The following is a 21,712-nucleotide window of genomic DNA, read 5'->3' as shown; positions in this document are numbered from 1 at the left end:
TGGAATAGAGGATTCTGCTTAACAGAATTTGAAGTTATGCTTCCATACATTCTTTTTGCTCACATATTACATTTTAATACTTATTTTCTAGGTGTGAAAGCTGGCTTAAAACGCACATACTCGTCTGTGACCCAGGATCACCTGGAAGTGAGCAACATGCCACAGTGGAAACCATTGCTATATGCTGTTGCATTTCTTCACACAACTGTCCAGGTTTTAAAATACATTTCTCTTCTTCTATCATAAAAGGCATGCTTCATTTATTGATGCATCATATTATTAGAAGAAAAAAAAACCCCACTCTTAAATGGAAATCTCATGTTGGTAAATTAATACAAATAGGCAACAACACACATCTGTTACTACAACTGTCTTGCAACTTTGCTCATGGCGATCTCGTAGCTCCAATAGGGATGGTATTTCAGAGTGAAAAAGGACAGTCAAGGATCAGTTAGTCTTTGGGCATGACTGTGTGATCTGTCTTTCACGTAACTGTTTTTCCTAATATTTTAAATCATAAAAGCACATTGAAGAATTTTACATCTTGAGATGAAAAACCAAAGTCTTAAAACTGCTACTTTCACAATGAGAAGGGCCAAGAGGGTGAATATAAATCCTTCCTGCACTGAAACCTCTAGGAAAAAATGAAGGTGGAAGATGATTTTGGTTCTTTCCTTTCAAGAGTTCCATTAAACAAGGTGCTTTATGGACTAACTACAACTTTTCATCATTCTATTGATAGATTTTGCAGTATCCTTATTTTATATTCGATGCCTAGTTGATTTAACTTTGTGGCATCCATGCATTGATCCATTGTGATCCAATGTAAGCCTGTAGCACTCTTGGGTTTGGCCCACTGCTTTTTTTCTTGGTGAAATTAAGAATGTTTAAAGAGCAGATACTGCCCTAACAATTGCACGCTGTGCTAAAAATATGGGTAGTCTATAGGAGGACCACTGAAAATTGTCATGGCTGATGAGTTTGGACATCGATTCCTAAAACAGTAGCTTCATTTTTTAAATTAAAAAAACATAGTTCTAGACTCACAGATTCACTCCATTTAAAAGAGAGGATTTTTCTTTGTGAAAATGTTAATATTCTTACTCTTTGTTTTTAACTCTTCACTGTTTATAAATGAAGAAATATTTAACTAGTAGATGATTATCAGACATTTGGCCTTGTGCATGTTCAGAGAAGAATAATTTGTTTCATATTGGTGAAATACAGTCCCAGGTGATCTTCCTGCATTCTTAGCACGTTTCCTATATTCTTCTGCAAAAACAGTGCTTCCTTCACAGTTACTACCCATCAAAAATAGTGCTTCCTTCACAACTACTACCCATCAAAAACAGTGCTTCCTTCACAATTACTACCCATCAGCCCTTTATTTTTATCTATTTTACAGGAAAGGCGAAAGTTTGGTCCACTGGGCTGGAATATTCCTTATGAATTTAATCAGGCAGACTTCACAGCCAGTGTGCAATTTGTTCAGAATCATTTGGATGATATGGACATTAAGCGTGGAGTGAACTGGAGCTGCGTTCGCTACATGATTGGAGAAGTACAGTATGGTGGCCGTGTAACTGATGACCTTGACAAGGCACTGCTGAATACATATGCCAGAGTGTGGTTTGGAGAACATATGTTTAGTGAAAAATTCTGTTTCTATAAAGATTATGTTATTCCAAAAGGGAAAACAGTTGAAGACTATCTGCAGTACATCGAGCAATTGCCAGTGATTGATACACCTGAGGTAAAATACTTCAATATATTAAAGGGAGAACTTGTCAGATAAATAATTTTCGTAGATTCATAGAATACCAGATTGGAAGAGACCTCAAAGATCATCTAGTTCAACCTTTCAGGGTGAGAGTATAACCTAACTGAGATGGCCCAACACCCTGTCAAGCTGGGCCTTGAAACTGTCTACTGTAGGAGATTCCACCACCTCCCTTGTGAGTTTATTCCAATGGCTAATAGTTTGAATGATGAAAAAAAAATCTGACATCCATTCCAAATCACCCCAGTATCAACTCACATCCATTACCCCTTGTCTTTACAGCATGACTTTGTAAAAGAGTGCATCAGGTATATTTTCCAGATCCATAAATATATAAATTAAGATTAGCAGGCAGCTCATTATAGTGGTTATCTGGTATAGATCTGCTCATCAGGAAGAGGCAGATGAGGACTTCTTCAAACACTGGGGAATAGTCTCACATTCATGGAGGACTTCAGTGACCCTAAAGATACACTATAAGGGTGACACAGCACAGTCTAAGCAGTCTAGGAGATTTCTTGAGTGCATTAATGACAACTTCCAGCCACAGATAACTGAGGAGCCAACAAGGAAACAAATTTGCTTGGACCTGATACTTACAGACAAGGAAGAACTGGTTGGAGGTCTTAAATCTGGAGTCAACCTTGACTTTAATGACAAGTGGTGGATTTCAAGATCCTAAGAGGAGGGAGTTGGACAAAAAGCAGGACCACAGCCCTGGGTTTTAGGAAAGCAGAGGTTTCCTCCAGGCTTGGAAAAATCCAGTGAGATATGACCCTGGAACAAAGAAGAGTCCAAGAGTACTTGTTTATATTCAGGAATCACCTCCTGCAACTTCAAGAATGATCCATCCTAACAATCAGGATTTCAAAGGCAACAGGAGACTTGGGTGGCTTGTAAGCTTGTAGCTCAATTCAGGCATTAAAATGAAATTTACAAGAGGTGGGAGCAGGGACAGGTGACTGAGCAAAAGTGTGGACCTACCATCCAGTCTTAACAGAGATAAGGTTAGGAAAGCAAAGGCCAAAACGGAATCAAATCTATCAGGGAATATGAAGGGGAACAAGAAAGTATTTTACAAGTATGTAATCAGCAAAAAGGTGACTAGGGAAAATGTGAGTCCACTGCTGAATGGGGCAGGAGAACTAGTGAGAAATTATATGAAAAATATATGCCTTCTCTGCCTTAGTCTTTACAAGTAAAACTGGCCACTAGGAATACTAGGTCCTCTAGATGAAGTCTAGAACAAGGAATTTGCCTCTGTTGGAAGAGGACAACGTTGGGGAGCAATTAAACAAATGTATGTTCATGGTGAGTTGCATCCATGAGTGCTGAGGAACCTGGAGGATGGTAGTCAGGTCACTTCATATGAGTATTGAAAGTATTGATTGGAGGAGTTTCCTGAAGAGTGGAAGGTAGCAAACATCATTCCAGTTTTCAACAAATGAAGAAAGAGAAGTCATGCTTAATCAAAATGTTGGCCATATGAGGTGACCAGTTTAGTAGAGTAGGGTTATAGATTGAACTTGGTGATCCTGAAGGTCTTTTCCAACCTGGATGTTTCTGTGTGATCCTGTGTGAATTAGATGGCTCTGAAATGAAACTGGTTTGTGTTGCAGTTGTATGGGATTGAGCAGACATGCAAACTGAGAATATAGAAAATTAAAAGGTACATGGTCTCATTGTGTAGTTTATAATTAGGAGATTATTCCATTTTGATATCAGGAGGACTTGGATATTGCCATAAATTCATGGCATAGGGTGCAGAGTAGTTCCTGGCAACCGCTTTTACATGATCCAGTGTGGATATACTGCAGTGGTCTCATTGATTGGAAGACAACAACTTTTGCCTTCCTCCAGTATATATATATGAGAGGAAATTAGTCCAAAGTGAAACAGAAGTGAATGCTCTGGATTTTTGTCTTACTACTGTTAGGTTGATAAATGCCTTTGGAGCTATGTTCTATTAAAGATAAATAAGACAGAACAGAAAAAATAGTTTTCTGATACTGATGATGTGCTGTCTGAGAGAGAAAGAACATTCCAAGGTTATAAAGTACATTTGAAAACCTTAGAATATCCGAAGGTGGTAAAAGAGTCTTTGTGCTGCCAATGGTGCACCTTTGCCAAGCTGAGGGTAAATGCAGCGGGATCCATATGAGACCAACTCATGAAGTGATTCCTCTGACTGCATCAGATTTCAGGTGCCACTTTCAGGGATGTGCCTTTTCTAAACACTTGGGAATCTATATCACCTCACTGTAATGCATTTTTAAAGTATTTTGATGCCTTTGAAAAAAAATATATATGTGGTTTGACATAGGGGAATTTTACCTTTTGCTTTTATGTAAATAGGATCAAGTCCAGGAATTAAACATCTTTTCCTCCTTCAGATTTTCACAGGTTAGGAAGAAAGCTCTGATTTTCTTCTGTCATTCCAAAATCTGTCAAAATTGCATATGGAAACCTTTAAACTTTTAAGCTCCCAGTCTTCTTTATTCCACAAAAGATACTGTGCTAGTCAAAACAGTGTATCTTTGCTTCCTCCCCTTCCCATTTTTGGTTAAGAAGGGAAGACTGAACAAGTCTGATTGCAGTACCCTTGCTCTTTTGATGAAACTTCAACCTCTGATCCAAATAAACACTGACTTCTGAAAAAGGGCTATTGAGTTCAGCAATCCCTTTGAAAATGACTGATTTCAGAGGGGTATAGAGCTTTAGCATTTGGTTTTGAAAATGTGTCAGGTTAAGAAAAAATGGAAAGACAGAGTGTAACATCACCTCTTTAATCAAAATGGACAGAGATTTGGACCAAAAAGATGAGAAATTTAGCCTCTTGGTTAATTGACAGGACATCCAGGATCTTGGTCTACCTACTGCTTTATTGTTCTCATTTCTTTGTTCTTGTTTTCTCACCTGTCACTTGCATGAATGATAGGACCCAAAGTAATCTCCCACATAACATCCCTGTCTTTGGCTATATTTGTGAATTTACAGTCACAAAAGCAGATACTTTTTATGTTTCTGAACTGGGCATGAAATCAATTGAATAAAAGCAACCCTTATGCCATAAGAGCAAAAGCAGGAAGGAGTATATCTTCATTCATGATAAAGTGAATTGATCTTTCAGTTTTTACAGCTCTAAATATTCAGGGTAAGGTGCTATGTGTAAAATGTCTCAGATCTTGCTTGGAACCTAATTTCATGGTAGTTGCAAGCCACACTTTCTCTCATACACAGTATTGGGTCAGTAGTATGTTCTTTGTGCTGCCATTGTAAGGATCAGATCCACAACTGGTGTAAATCAGTGCAGCTTTCCCAGTTTTGTCACAGGTACAGCCTTTTCTATGCCTTGACTCTGAGGTTCTAAATTTGCAAGCACAATAGTATTACATATGGCCTATTTGATACTATCTGGTCTAGCCTTGGGCACTGTGGTGAAGGGTTGGACTTGATGATCTGTGAGGTCTCTTCCAACCTTGGTGATACTGTGATACTGTGATCTGTAATCCTCAGAGTATGTAAAAGTGGGTTGCTATAAGTGTCTTCCTGCAATATACCAATTCCAATGTAAATACAAAAACATGAAAAATGAGACCTTCCGCATTGCTGGATCAGTGGTTCAGAGTTTGTAAGAAATAGTTGATAGCTATAATTAAATGAGGGCTTGTGAAATAAGTCACTGTACAATTCCTCCTGGAGAAGAGTTGCAGTTGTCACCTTGACAATTATAGACTTACTGATACTTCAGTGGAAGTTTCTGAGAAAGCTATTATCATCCAGACAAAGGGCAGCTTTGCAGTAATTCTGTGCTAGCTGTATCTTAAATAAAACAATCCAATTCCAGAAAAGGGGGAAATTAGACATGAGAGACTTAAACCAAAAATAGCTAAACTGTAAAATATCCCAAATATATAATCAGTCATAGAATCTTTAGGTGCTTTGAATATGGACAGTGTTTTATTCACTGTACTGCATGCCTTATGAGTGAAAAAACGTCTTAGAACTAGTAACTGGTCTGATTATTAGTGGCATCTATTTGAGCTGGTACAACACCAAGAGGTCTGGAGAGGCAAGGAGCTCGTGATGAGAGTTCAGTGTTCACATGTGACATTTTTCCAACAAGTTCTAGTCTGAACCAGTGGAAAGCCATCTGTTTTTAACCCCTGAAAGCCTGCCACAGTATGATCCAAAGCCTACTATGTGGAGACAATCGGTTCAAAAGCTTCCACTCACATGAATGAAAACACTGTCATATATGCACCCTGTGTTAATGGGTTTATGTAATTTGGTCTTGATCCTTAGTCAGTTAAATGGGTGTTCTTCCACTGACCTATATGTATCTACTGTGGGTTTTATTCCTTGTTTATCTATTTCCATTCTTTCATTGATATAATTTTTTAATGAAAATTACAATTTTCCCCCCATGTCTCCCCCCCCCCCCCCCCCCCCCCCTTTTTTTTCTGTAAGGTATTTGGACTTCACCCTAATGCAGATATAACTTACCAGACTAACCTGGCTAATGAGACCTTAAGTACGATAGTGAGCATCCAGCCCAAAGACAGCAGCACTGGAGGAGGGGAAAGCCGAGAAGCAGTGGTGCAGCGTCTTGCCAATGAGATGCTAGAGAAGCTACCTCCAGATTATAACCCTCACGAGGTATATGCCACTTTCTAGATACAGATGCTTTATGTATGTATCTCTATGGTTTATGGGGTTTGCTGTTCTTAAATTCAGCTGGCATGTGTATTTAAAAGCTCTGCGAATTGTGCATAGTATTTTATGTTTGGTTTGCTTTATCACCTAAAATATTCAGAAACATCATCCACTTAGTCACCTTGACTCAGAAAATTAAGAAATTCTTTCCCTCTTAAGTATCTTAAAGAAGGACACTGGTGCCTCTTTCTGAAGGACCAGTGTTATGGAGGGGGATTCTCAGACCCTATGCCTATTTGGCGGAGGGGATAAATTAATTGGGGTGAGATAATTTTATGATGATCTGTGAGGTCTCTTCCAACCCTGATGATACTGTGATATAAAAATATAGATTTATTAATCTCAATATTCTGAACTCTCACCACCCGCAACCACTGTATAGAATCATAGAATCATAGAATCAACCAGGCTGGAAGAGACCTCCAAGATCATCCAGCCCAGCCTAGCACCCAGCCCTAGCCAGTCAACTAGACCATGGCACTAAGTGCCTCAGCCAGGCTTTTCTTGAACACTCCCAGGGATGGTGACTCCACCACCTCCCTGGGCAGCCCATTCCAATGCCAATCACTCTCTCTGGCAACAACTTCCTCCTAACATCCAGCCTATACCTACCCCAGCACAACTTGAGACTGTGTCCCCTTGTTCTATTGCTGGTTGCCTGGGAGAAGAGACCAACCCCCACCTGGCTACAATGCTCCTTCAGGTAGTTGTAGACAGCAGTGAGGTCCCCCCTGAGCCTCCTCTTCTCCAGGCTAAACAGGCCCAGCTCCCTCAGCCTCTCCTCACAGGGTTTGTGTTCCAGGCCCCTCACCAGCTTTGTTGCCCTTCTCTGGACACGTTCCAGCACCTCAACATCTCTCTTGAATTGAGGGGCCCAGAACTGAACACAGTACTCAAGGTGTGGCCTGACCAGTGCTGAGTACAGGGGCAGAATAACCTCCCTTGTCCTGCTGGCCACACTGTTCCTGATGCAGGCCAGGATGCCATTGGCTCTCTTGGCCACCTGGGCACACTGCTGCCTCATCTTCAGCCTACTATCTACCAGTACCCCCAGGTCCCTTTCCTCCTGGCTGCTCTCCAGCCACTCAGTCCCCAGCCTGTAGCACTACTTGGGGTTGTTGTGGCCAAAGTGCAGAACCCTGCACTTGGCCTTGTTTAATCTCATCCCACTGGCCTCTGCCCACCCATCCAGCCTGTCCAGGTCCCTCTGCAGGGCTCTCCTACCCTCCAACAGCTCCACACCTGCTCCTAGCTTGGTGTGATCTGCAAACTTACTGATGCTGCACTCAATCCCCTCGTCCAGGTCATATATTAATATTAAAGGTCAGTACACAGTTATGAAAACAATCTAGGGTAAAATATGTATAGAAATTTGTTAATTAACTAGCAAACATTCAAACTATAAACAGAGAGAGGAGTTTGCCCTGTGGCTTAATGCTGCTTGGGATATCTATGCTATTTGCCTGGCAGAGCGGGCTGAAACTGATTCTGCTCTGTGGCAGAGGCAATTTACATTACAGAGGTATTAAAGCTTTTACTCACAACTCATCAGTTATTAATCACCCTTTGGGGCTGCGTCACAGCCTGTGTGAATGTCCAATTCTCCAGGGTCTCTGCCTGTGGACTCTGAGGCTGGAATCCTCCTGGCTTGAGGGGAAAGGATGAATCTTGCCAGCTTCTGGGGAAATAGGTTTCTGACCTTTTCTCCTGGCGAAGAGGTGATCTCTGCCTTTGGTGCTGCTGGCTTCTTCTGGATGCTTCTGTCCAGGAATTCTCAGCTGGCAGGATCTGAGGAGCAGGAGAATATCATGCTGTCTCTGGCATGGTTGTCACAGCTAGCAGGCCATGTGTGTGTGCAGACACTCCAGGGTCTGCTTCCTGGTTATCTCAGTGGCAGTGGCTGTTTCCAGGCAATGATAGGCAGCAGGCATGCAAAGTGTGCGGCTGCTGAGAGTCTGAGCTCCTTAGGTAAATGCAATACAGGATCTGGTCCTGATAACGCCGTAGCGTGCAGATGTGCACAGCTGACATAGGAGGCTATAGGCTCCATAAATATATATATATATATATATACGTGCAGGCTTAAATGAGCTCTGCAAGAAAGGTACGCAGGCAGGTGAGCTGCGAGTGAGTCAGAGCATGAGGTCTGGGCCTCTGAGCATCTGAGTGGCTGAGCTATGCAGGGTCTGTGCCTGAGGGTCTGAGCTGAGCAGGTGAGTCAGAACTGAGCACTTTGTTTACCTGTGCACCCCTATTTATTGAATGTGGGCCAAGATTAATGGTCCCTTTGGCCACTAGAATGACCAATCAGGTTGGCAGTCAGCCAAACCTTACCATAATAGGCAGAAGCTCTTGCCTGGACTTTTCCAAATATGGGGATCACATGGGACACGAGCTGGATATGTGGGGCTTACACAACTTGTTTACAACCAGGGGTCCTGGCAGAAAAACATGTCCAGGCATGGCATTGGCATTGGCATAGGCATAAACAAGCCTGCTTTTGGTCCTACAGGCCCTCCACAACAACCAGTGATCTTATAATAATTACAGTTTACCTACTCTTATTATGAATACCAGATTTTATCCATGACCTTTTCATGCCCCATGTTTTTTGAAGTTTGAAGCATAACAAATATTTATCAATCTTTGCATGCATTTTTGGTTAATGGTCTCTTTAAGAGGAAATATCCAGCGTCAGTTTGCGTGATTTTGTAAGTAGGATATTGTGTCTTGCCATTTATTTTGTGAACAGAAACTGCTGAAAACTTCTCACTTCCCATGATTTTATTATTTACAACCCTGTTTTGCACTGATAGTGCTTTTTTTCCCCTTGGTTACAGTCCAAGTTTGCAGAGTACCCAGAATGTAGGGTTGCTATGTTATACTTTATTTTCTTCTCTGGCCAATTTAGAATGTCTACTTAGGTTACAGACAGTAGTGTTGAAGCCCTGACATTATTTCCTGTCTTCTGTTCTACTATTCATCTCCAATGTAATATGTCTTACATAAATAGCCTCTTCTGTACTGTCAGAATTTGGCTCAGAACTTCTCTTTTCATTCCTTCATGGCTACTTACAAGCAGCAGCTTTTTTTTGGTGATGTTTCCTGAAGGCTTTCTCCATGCAGTTATATTTCCATCCATACTTGCTTGTATCTCTCTTTTTCTTTCACCTGCTTATTGTTTTCCATTGATGGCATATAAAGAATTTGTTTGTAGAATTTTCTTTGAAAATGAGTCAGTTTTCTATTTTTCACATTATGATTTAACAGTAATTAAATATTAGAAATAGCAAATAAAATTACAGTAACTATAATAACAGCACTTACTTACTAATTTAATAATGTACACCTTAGCTCTACATCTAGAATCTACACCTTTTCCCTTATCCTTCCTATTAGAGAAAAGGTTTTTAATGGAACTAATTTTTTATGCCTGGGTAGCACCTATGGTTTTGCCCTGTTTGTAATATGTGTATTGAGCTATTTTTTTTTCAATGTGTTTGTGAAATCCTCCAAAGGAATATTTCTTCATTCCATTGTTAAACTGTCACCTTTTTTTCCCTTCTGAAGAGTTTGTAATACTCAGAAAACAGCAGTAGTACTGGACTTTATATTGTAACCAAATTTTACCCCTGGGAAATCTGTTCAGTGTGTTTTGGTCTTGTGAAATGCACATATGCTTGTCTAATCCAAATTTCTTTTCTAAGCAGTTAGAAGAAATACTATTCCCCCTTGTAATTTCTTCTGTTTGATCTTGGTCTCATTCACTCTCATTCCTTCTTGGTTTAATCTCCCAGATCATTCACACAAAACACACATAGAGCAGGCCTCCCTTTTTAGTCACTTTCTTGTGTCTTGGCTTTGGAGACAACTGGTTACAGTGCCAGGAGTTGTAGCCAACAACAAAGGGGTTGGAGGGTTTATTTTAGAAGTTCCCCCCTGCACTCTCAACTTAGTTCTGTATTACTACTGTATTTGGGTACAATACATACTTTTCCATGTGACTGTACAAAAAATTCACCACTAATTGCTGTTTCACTCTCATCATCCAGTAACGTGACAGGCTGTTGTCTTTTCTCATGTTCTGCCAATCATACATGCAGGTTTTCATTTTCTTATAAGCAATCATCTTCATAATGATGCTCACAGTTAGATTGTTCTTTGTTTCTGTACCACTTCTGTAACAACTTCTCCGAGCTTTAAGGAAACATCTTTTGCTTCAATTTGCTTGACAGCTGTTCTCTTATAATTCAAGTAAGGAGATTTGTGTTTGTACAGGACTAACCAGTATAAAGTATTAATTCTTTAACAACAGCTTGCTGCCCCACCCCGTGTTTTCTTATTCTTAAGAGGCATAGTCAGAGGATGTCCTGTTGGACCTGGTTTTTTCCTTAGATTTTATGTATTTTGAGCTCAGGATATAAATTTGTTTCATTCTCTTATCAATAAGCGTAGACACTACCTCTTGCTGGTGATTTCTAGTTTTCTCAGGCTCTGTACATCTTGATCTGTGAATAGCACTTTGATTAATCACACCACTCTATGTGCTGTTACTTCAGTTCATATTGCTGATGGATGACATGGTACTTTTCCACATAGCCATCTAAAAATTGCACCTTGTTTCTGTGTCATGGTAGTTATTCCTTTGCACTGACTACGTACAGAACATCATCCCATCATTTATTGCTAATAATGTGTTCTCCTGTACCTCGTTTTGGATGCAAAAAGTGTTAGAAACGTCTAAGCTGCACTACAGCTTCAGAATTTACTTCTGCTGTGTTATGAGATTTGGCATTACTTCTTCCTGTTCCTGATTCTTCAGTATTTCCTTCTTCATTTGCCTGATACCCTTTTCTCATTCTCCAGATCTTAGGACTGATTTAGGTTTTATCAATGTTTTCATTGTTGGAGGGGAATTTCCTTTTTGTGCTATAAATACTTAGTTCTCCCTCTTTGCTGCAGTTGTTTGTGAACCAGGAGTATGGATAATTCTACTACAGTAAGAAGTCTGTATCAAACATGTTTCTCTTTTAACTGAAGCTCTTTTATTCTGGAACCTCTTAGAAAAGGCAAAGATGGCAAGAGGAAGCTGTAAAGAAGGCTACATTCTAAAATGAATGTTGCATAAACTGACAAAAAAAAAAAAAAAGGAGAATGTCTAAAATATCACAAGAAAAAAAATATGTTCATAACATATAACCAAGAATTTAATTAGTCAGCTCAGAAAAGAAATGAGTCTAGATGTCCTCTGTGGGAAGAAGCACCAGACTTTAAGAGAAGCTACAATGTAATAGGCAGATGAAATTAAGCTTGCAAATATAAGGACTGAAATGGATTCCATTATTCCAGTGATGTCAGGAAAAAAGGGAAAGAGATGAGTTCTGTTGTTTGTCGACTTAAGTCAACATTTGGTCATTCAGGACTTTCCTACCTGTGTTCATGACATTATTACACACCAGATAAGTTTTGCAGCCCTGAAACAAATGAAACTAATATACTAAATTGTAAGGCACTGAGGGAGTGTGTCAAAAAGTGGTTTTATGCATGCCTCATTGGATAGGAGCAGTAAAATGAAAAGCATTCATTAGTCTTAGTGACACAGCTTGGATTTGCTTTTAGAAGAATATTGTGCTCCAGTAAGGCTGTGATGTAGTGCTCTTTGGAAATCCAGATATAGAGATAATATCTCTGGAGAGAAGGAGCAAAAAAATTAGGAAACAAAGTAAGATAATTAAAAGCAAATATTCTTCAGCAGAAGTGGCAGGTGCCTTCAGTGTCTTTGATCAGGTTCTGTGGTTGCCTTTAGAAAGTATGGAGTGAATCTGCTGACAGTTAAAACCACAGCAGAATAGGTTAGAGACAGATGGTACTGAAACCAATTATTTGCTGATATTCAGAGCTCCAGATTGTACTCTCTCTTGATACATTATGAATCCAGAGAAAGAGAAAATTCAGGCTGTCACATGGTGGCCTTAACTTCTAAATTACTAGCCTTTGGCAATGACTTCAGAAATATCTCTCAAAACAAAGAAGCCACTTTACCCCAGAAGATGTACTCCTTTTGTTGTTTTCATGTGATGTTTCCTCTCTAGTCAACTGACTCAATGTCCACCCAAAAGACTATAAACAAAGGACGTCACTTCTGTGTGCTTTATCAGACTCCACTTTGACACAGAGAAAAATAATCCTTCCTTCTGGCCTGAAAAATGTCTTCATTTTTTTCACTCCTAAGGCAGAGGCTTTCATGACCACTTTTCTTTCTGGATCTTGCCTTACAGGTAACAGGTTAATGGCAAAATTATTAGGTCTAGTCTTGTGAGTGAAGGTAGATGCAAGAGTAAATGTCAGCCTGTCACACAGAGGGGTTTATAATGAAAATGATCCTTGCAGCTTGAAAAACAGCTTGCTAGGGAATAGATGGAGAGATTCTGAAGATACTGCACTGTATTGGAGGTTGGCTTTTAACCCAAGTAGCCATGTCTTTTTCATTAAATATTTATGTAGTATTGATTTCACCTTATCTTCTACTAAGGCTATGACTACATTAGCAAGTATTGCATAGAATTAGGAGTTCATCTCAGGACCCCAGGCCTGCAGTGGATATTTTACTGGGAAATTTACTTTGGTCTAACTCTAGTCTGGGTCTGTAGGCTGAATACTTATAGTCCTTGCAGTAGGTTAGACTCCCTTAAGTCAGCCTTTTGGCTTTAATTTGAAACTAAGCCAGTTTGTGTGCATGAAGTCTACTTTTCAGTGCTAGTGTTGTGCTGGAAAAAAAAAAGTGAAATCTGAATGGAGCCACTAATGTAGGTGCTTTTGTAAGGTGCTTCTGGTTTACTTACCAGATGCAGTGGTCACCCAGCCAAAAAAGCTTTAGCTTCTTTCTACAGATTTCGTTGATTACATCTGTGTATACAGCTGGGTCGAGGACCACTATCACACCATGAGCTCGTCTTTCAGGCCTCTTACTTAGACCATGTCACAGAATGATCAAAGTCCTATTTTTGCTAACAAAGAATATTAGCAAGTAACCAAGTCTAACTGAAAAGAACAGCATTTCCTACATGTATGTGGCAAACACTTTTCTGCTGAATATCCTATGAAGTGTGTGGTAACAAAGGAGTTGGTGACTTGAGGACAGCTAAGAAAGATGCATAGAGGAGCCTGACATAGTAGATAAATGCATTGCCAATTCGTGTGGACAAAGCTATTAAGATTATGATTTTAGTTACTCTTGTCTTAAATCACTTTGTTTTATGTTAGCTGGCAGCTGTTTGCATAATGAAAAGAGATGTTGTAAGTAGGCTTTATGGAATTAGTATATTAATCTCAGAAAGGTTATTTTGGCTAGTGAACTTTCTCTCTGGAGATTGTTTTACTGCCAGTTGGTATCCATCTCTTTATGTCATAATAAATACAGCACTAGAAGTAAGTAATCTGAGTGCTTGACAATAATTCTAATACAAAACTAGTCAACCATACCTCAGAGCTGGTATTTAAAACTAATCTTAAGAGAAAGATTTCCAGGAAAGGCACTATGTCACACCTCGTAAATCTCACTGAAGGTCAGGATTGATTCATATACAATAAGGAAGGAAGTGTGTAACTATTCTCAGTTTTCATATCTGGTTATGCTTGGTGCTCCAGGCTCAGTGTTGCAAGCATATATTGGATGGATTAACAAATGTCTCATCATTGGTTCACTCCATTATTCAAAACGTTGCAGATCTTTTTGTAGGTATGTGAAAATAAATCTGAAGAATGTTTACATGCTGAGAATTCACTAGTGAAACTATCAGTACATTCGTATTTTGAAATATTGATATTATTTTCTCTTTGTGGCTGGGTTGGAGGGCAGAAGGGCTCTGCAGCGGGACCTTGACCGCCTGGACAGATGGGCAGAGTCCAGTGGGATGGGGTTCAATAGCTCCAAGTGCAGGGTGCTGCACTTTGGCCACAGCAACCCCATGCAGAGATACAGGCTGGGGTCGGAGTGGCTGGAGAGCAGCCAGACAGAGAGGGATCTGGGGGTGCTGATTGATACCCACCTGAACATGAGCCAGCAGTGTGCCCAGGTGGCCAAGAGAGCCAGTGGCATCCTGGCCTGCATCAGGAATGGTGTGGTCAGGAGGAGCAGGGAGGTCATTCTGCCCCTGTACTCTGCACTGCTTAGACCACACCTTGAGTACTGTGTTCAGTTCTGGGCCCCCCAGTTTAGGAGGGACATTGAGATGCTTGAGTGTGTCCAGAGAAGGGCGACGAGGCTGGTGAGAGGCCTTGAGCACAGCCCTACGAGGAGAGGCTGAGGGAGCTGGGATTGGTTAGCCTGGAGAAGAGGAGGCTCAGGGGAGACCTTATTGCTGTCTACAACTACCTGAGGGGAGGTTGTGGCCAGGGGGAGGTTGCTCTCTTCTCTCAGGTGGCCAGCACCAGGAGGACACAGCCTCAGGCTGCGCCAGGGGAGATTTAGGCTCGAGGTGAGGAGAAAGTTCTTCACTGAGAGAGTCATTGGACACTGGAATGGGCTGCCCGGGGAGGTGGTGGAGTCGCTGTCCCTGGAGCTGTTCAAGGCAGGATTGGACGTGGCACTTGGTGCCATGGTCTGTCCTTGAGCTCTGTGGTAAAGGGTTGGACTTGATGATCTGTGAGGTCTCTTCCAACCTTGGTGATACTGTGATACTGTGAAAAATAGAAATATTCAGGGAAATAACCACATTAGCAATATCTTCCATAAAATATTTTCTCAAATAGGAGAATTTTTTCCACTAAATGATCCCCAAAATAGACTACAAAAGAAATATATTTCTTATTTAAAGGATAAAATGTGTAGACTATATTTTGTCTAACTTCTTTCATAGTAGTGGTATGCAGTAGATTTCCAAATATTATTGGGGGGGGTTGGGGAATAAATCAAACTTTTTTTTTTTTTGACAGAGGGAGAATTATCAATTCCTGTGACATTTTCAGAAAGCAGAAGCTTTCCTTTGATTTTGTATGAAAAAAGAATCAGAATACTTGATTGTGTAAACTATCCCAAAGGAATTTATTGTCTCAGCTGTGGTCTTGTGATAGCTGATTGTAGTTTTTTTCTCTTTTACAGGAAGAAGTACATTAACTCAGTCTGTAAAATGAACTGTCACACTGCAAAGCATTAGCATAATTGGCTGCCACCTATTTGTTGGACATTCTGTCCGACAAACTCATGGGTCCCTGTGATTAAAATATGATTAATAACCTTGCTGATAGCTGTTTCCCAAAGAGAATAGTATATGGAGTTGAAAATGAGTCTCTTATTGGTCTTGGAAGTCGAAACTTGGGAATTGGAAATTGCCAAAGCATTTGCTAATTCATCCTAGCAATTACAGCGACTCAACTGCTATATTCTATTAATCTGTTCAGTGTAATATCTGTAGTGTTTATTATTTGGGTATAAAATACAGTATACAGAATAATATATAAAACTATACATATATTTATGAAAAATACAAAGCAAAATACAGTGAACTTCTAACCTTGATGAAATAGCATGCCTTAATATCAAGTCTTGTGTCTCCTACTGTGATGGTTTGAGTGTTCCCTGCCTCCTCCCACTTTGGAAATCACCCAGGCTAGACTCAGCCGGCTCTGGAAGTATGAATGAAGCTTATATTTACAGCTAGCACAATATACAAGCAGATATTTACAGTGTATACAGTTATAGACAGAAATAGACAAGGTAAAAGGTAATACAGAAACACAACTCCCCTCCCAGAAACCTGAGTCCCCAGGAGGGGCTCTCAACCACCCCTGCACCTTCCCCCTGACCCTCTCAACCTTACCCCAGTCCCAAAGAAGAATGGAGGTTAGTCCAGAGGGTTAAGAAGCAAAGTGGATTAGTCCAAAATGGAGAGTGAGGTTAGAGAGCAAGATGCAGCTCAGCCAGCAGCCCAAGTGAGAGTGGTTATCTATGTTTTTATTTCTTGTTCCTATACATCTCAGCAAGCCTATGAGTGAAGTAGACATCACCATTGTTTTCCTTTCACAGCCTGGAATCTAGTTCTTCTCACCAAAACATTCTAGCCTGCTTCAAACTAACACATCTACTTGGCTACAACACAATTCCAATGATGTTCTGATTTTTGACAGAACAGACCTTCTAACTCTTCATCTTTTGTTTGTTAGTTCAAAATAAGCTCTTAAACTATTCTGGTACTGATCATCTGTGTCGGCTTTCTAATAATACGTTAATGGATTTAAGATCTTATTTTACTGTTGGAGATCTCTTTTTGGTTCCAGAATCCCCTTGCAGATTTTCACCTGCCTAGGAAAGGAGTGACTGTGGCAAAAATTAGGGTTCAGGCTGCTTCAGTGTGAAAGATGACTGTTATGAATTTATACAGAACTAATTATTGGTTATTATTTTTGATAGCCAAACAAATGTTATTAATAACTATGAAAAAGGTTTATTAATATTCTATCTCTATGTGTGTGACTGAGTGGTAGTCAGTGCCAAGGGCTATTTGCTTTCTGAAAGCTGAATCATACTAGAGAAAAACACTTGAAAGTCTTAATCACAGAATCACAGAATCAACCAGGTTGGAAGAGACCTCCAAGATCATCCAGTCCAACCTAGCACCCAGCCCTAGCCAGTCAACTAGACCATGGCACTAAGTGCCTCATCCAGGCTTTTCTTGAGCACCTCCAGGGACGGTGACTCCATCACCTCCCTGGGCAATCTAAAGTTCTGGTAGTGTATGAAATACTGGCACCACCATTTCTTCAGATGCCACTAAATTGTCTCTCATCACTGTTATACAGGGATGTTTGGTATAAGTGTAACATACAGTGTATGTCTGAAGCATATTGTATGCACATCATGCAAAAAGCAAGGCAGGGAAGTCTTTTCCTGTTATTGCTGTGACATGTCCTGAAGTAACATAGACATTTTGCAAATATTCTCTGTTCAATATGAGTGAAACTGTCATCATTAAAAATTAAGAAGACTAAAAGCTTCTACCTACAGGAAGGCACACATAATGGTATAGCAGGATTCCATGGCATCTCTGTTATTCTGGGAAATCTTGCCTCTGCAGTAATGCATCCATGAACACCTTGTCTTATGAGTGAGTCGTGTGCTATTGGAAGTAGCAGCTTCTACATATCATTGCACTTGTTAAGTCAAACTCCATCTGTAGCATAATTGCAACTCAGCAAGGCAGGAAGTGAAAAACTTCACCTAACACAGTGTGGAAATAGAAAGAAGTTACGATCAAACATGCTTTTGTATAGCATGTGGTTTGGGTTTTTTTTAAGAGCACAGTATCACAGTATCACCAAGGTTGGAAGAGACCTCACAGATCATCAAGTCCAACCCTTTACCACAGAGCTCAAGGCTAGACCATGGCACCAAGTGCCACGTCCAATCCTGCCTTGAACAGCTCCAGGGACAGCGACTCCACCACCTCCCCGGGCAGCCCATTCCAGTGTCCAATGACTCTCTCAGGGAAGAACTTTCTCCTCACCTCAAGCCTAAATTTCCCCTGGCATAGCTTGAGGCTGTGTCCTCTCATTCTGGTGCTGTCCACCTGAGAGAAGAGAGCAACCTCCTCCTGGCCACAACCACCCCTCAGGTAGTTGTAGACAGCAATAAGGTCTCCCCTGAGCCTCCTCTTCTCCAGGCTAAACAATCCCAGCTCCCTCAGCCTCTCCTCGTAGGGCTGTGTTCAAGGCCTCTCACCAGCCTCATCACCCATCTCTGGACACGCTCAAGCATCTCAATGTCCCTCCTAAACTGGGGGGCCCAGAACTGAATGCAGTACTCAAGGTGTGGTCTAACCAGTGCAGAGTACAGGGGCAGAATGACCTCCCTGCTCCTGCTGACCACACCATTCCTGATGCAGGCCAGGATGCCACTGGCTCTCTTGGCCACCTGGGCACACTGCTGGCTCATGTTCAGATATCTAAGATCTAAGATCCCACAGCCTAACAAGGACAGAACTGCTGTGTCATTTCAAAAAGAGGGAACTTTCCCTTCTTAGAATGATGGAGGAGCTCCTTTTGGTAAGCTAATGAGTCACAGTGTGCTAAATCTTGCAGTTGGCACAGGACTTGGATGGCCTTCTGTTACATAAGGGTTTCTTTTCTCAAGAATTATGCAATGCAATTGAAAAAAAAAATCCCCACAACATTGTTTTGCTTTCAAAAATTGTTGCAAGGGAAACAGGAGATTATATTTTATAATCATTGCACTATTGTCATTCAGGTGAAAGCCCAGCTTCAAAAGATGGGAGCCATTCAACCCATGAACATCTTTCTTCGTCAAGAAATTGACCGCATGCAACACGTTATATCAAGAGTTAGAACTACTCTGGTGGATCTCAAGTTGGCTATCGATGGTAAGTTACAGTATTTAACATCACACTCATTAAGATGCAGTCTTTATTACTAGTTGTTGCCTATCCTATGTAACTAAATAAGTATTTCCCTTCATAGAATCATAGAATCAACCAGGTTGGAAGAGACCTCCAAGATCATCCAGTCCAACCTAGCACCCAGCCCTATCCAATCAACTAGACCATGGCACTAAGTGCCTCATCCAGTCATTTCTTGAAGACCCCCAGGGACGGTGCCTCCACCACCTCCCTGGGCAGCCCATTCCAATGGGAAATCACTCTCTCTGTGAAGAACTTCTTCCTAACATCCAGCCTATACTTCCTTTCATTCCTTTCTACTTCAGTCTCTTTTGTTCTCTTCAACCTTTATTTTTTTTTCTCTTTTTATCTCTCCGTTGGAGGACCACTAATGCCACCCCTTAAAGCCTTCTGTTTTCATCTCTAAGGGCACTTCTCCTTAATTTATTCTGTATGCATGTGCTTCAGTAGTGCAGTTCACGCCTCATAGCATTACTACACTTCTGTGATTCTCTCCAGGATCTCTGTAGAGCTCAAAGGAGCTGCATTGCCTGATTAGGTTCACAGGTCATGTGCCAGAGAATTTTATGAAGTTAAGCTGAGGCATAATCATATAGAACAAGGTAAAAGTGTTGCTGCTAAATAGTTAAGAGACAGGACACTCAGGAGGCCAGGTGGTAAAGTCTCTAACTGAATGTGAGATTTGCAGTATTGGTTAAACTGATTGCACCAAATAGGATGTCTTTAAATGGAAGCTAAAATGAATGGGAGTGAAGTCAGAAGAGAGTGATAGGGTTCTTCTTTTAGCCATCACAAGAGATAGAGAACAGCATTCTCTTCCTCTCAGAGACAGGAGCCTTGCTGAAAGTGAGCAATGGTGAATGTAGTTAAAATAAATCAAGAGTGCAGGCAACTAGAAGCAGATGGAAAAATTGATCAGAAAAGAAGTGAGGAAAAAGAAAGGACTGATGTTATTGTCTGCTCCAGGAAGGAACATAAGCTGTTGCTCAGCATAAATGAAAACGAAGTAGGAATGATTCACTCCCTCTGGTGAGGATCTCAGTCAGGTCTGCTGTTCTCCAGGCAAAAAATACCTGAGATAGAAAACTGTCCCCACAGGGAGAAAACCAGAATGCCTACCTTCTGCTACAGATGATGCCAGTAGTCTAACCTGTCATTCTCATCTTTTCCAGTCTTTTGACAGATCCTTTCATGAAGGAAAATGTCTTTAATTTGTATTTTTGTTACATAAGAATCAAAAGCTATTTCCCCCTATCATTTGTGTGATACACTGAGGCAATGATGCGTGCTTCAGAAACATCATGCCTCAAATCTGAATCTAGGAAAGAGGTTCATAAATGTGCCCAAGGCTAATTAGCTTCTATGCCCTGTAATAAGCTACGTAAAGATCAAGCTGGAAGAAACAGTTATTCTCTGTTTCAGTACTGAGCTGGAAGTTTCCTTTTGTATGTGCATTGAGTCCCTTTTCAAGTAAATTAAAATAATGCTTTCCATCCAATAAAGTATTCATCTTTCCTTGATTGTGACAGATACGTTTAAAGTCTCAAAATGTGCAATGTTCTGCAGAGGGGTGGATGAGTAACAAGATTTATTTGCACTTAGTATTCAGTTCCACAGTGGACATAGTCCTCTACTAGGTGTTTAATCAAGTTAATGTTGTAGCTTTTGTGCAATCCTCTAAAACATTGTAATTTTCTTAAGGACAGGCAAGTTAAAGATAATGAAAAATTACTGTGAAACGGATGTGTATTTAACAGGAACAGTGAATGGCTTCTGAAAGATTAATGATATATGAAGTACATGTGGTAGAGTCTTATTTAGGGAATGGAAAGAACATCAAAAGGGAAACTCCTAAACTCTGTCATACTAAATTCCCCCCTCAAACTAGTCAGCTTCAGCCTCAGATCATCTAAGGTGCTTCTTTTTCTTTACAATCATAGAATCATAGAATCATAGAATCAACCAGGTTGGAAGAGACCTCCAAGCTCATCCAGTCCAACCTATCACCCTGCCCTATCCAATCAACTAGACCATGGCACTAAGTGCCTCATCCAGGCTTTTCTTGAAGACCCCCAGGGACAGTGCCTCCACCACCTCCCTGGGCAGCCCATTCCAATGGCAAATCACTCTCTCTGTGAAGAACTTCTTCCTAATATCCAGCCTATACCTACCCTGGCACAACTTGAGACTGTGTCCCCTTGTTTTATTGCTGGTTGCCTGGGAGAAGAGGCCACCCCCCACCTGGCTACAATGCCCTTTCAGGTAGTTGTAGACAGTAATAAGATCACCCCTGAGCCTCCTCTTCTCCAGGCTAAACAGGCCCAGCTCCCTCAGCCTCTCCTCATCATCTGATCTGCATGCTCAAGCTGGTTGTATGAATTTTGACATGTGCATTGCTCATGTATCTGGCTTCATGGACCTGTTGAGGCCTGAACATCCATTTAGAGCAGATCTAAAGTCTCAAAGAAATTTTATGTATAGCATATCTTCATGTTGTGTCATGTAGCTGTGAAAGGAGATCTGAATATTTAGTGCTATAGGTTGGATGCGAACAGATGGACCTTGTCATTCTGCTGTTGCTCACTGAGCTACATTTGAGTTACTATAAAAACCTCCTCAGTGACAGTCCATGGGCAACTGAACATGGGGGATGTTGAGGGAATTAGCAGAGACAGTTTTATCCCTCTGTCCAGAGGGCAGATTGAGCAGTGTTCAGCTTTTAGGAGAAGTGAGGATGCTCAGCATGTGTCCAATGTTTGTTGGCAGCCGTGTACCACAAGCCTGCATCTCCACCAATAAACTTTGC

General features: G+C 40.9%; 1 protein-coding gene across 1 annotated transcript in view; it reads left to right on the top strand.

Moving 5' to 3' along the window:
- The window catches only part of LOC135178814 (dynein axonemal heavy chain 5-like), a 196,248-nt gene that overhangs the window by 157,877 nt on the left and 16,659 nt on the right, over window positions 1-21,712 (top strand). The window contains exons 71-74 of the mRNA XM_064150074.1: window positions 92-213; window positions 1,406-1,753; window positions 6,251-6,439; window positions 18,738-18,870. Of these exons, the coding sequence (XP_064006144.1) occupies window positions 92-213; window positions 1,406-1,753; window positions 6,251-6,439; window positions 18,738-18,870 (792 nt within the window). The remainder of the gene's footprint in view (window positions 1-91; window positions 214-1,405; window positions 1,754-6,250; window positions 6,440-18,737; window positions 18,871-21,712) is intronic.

Source organism: Pogoniulus pusillus, chromosome 10 (genome assembly GCF_015220805.1).
Source record: "Pogoniulus pusillus isolate bPogPus1 chromosome 10, bPogPus1.pri, whole genome shotgun sequence".
In the NCBI taxonomy this organism is placed as follows: domain Eukaryota; kingdom Metazoa; phylum Chordata; class Aves; order Piciformes; family Lybiidae; genus Pogoniulus; species Pogoniulus pusillus.
The sequence above is the reverse complement of the archived record's forward strand: the minus strand, read 5'-3'. Positions and strand labels throughout refer to the sequence as shown.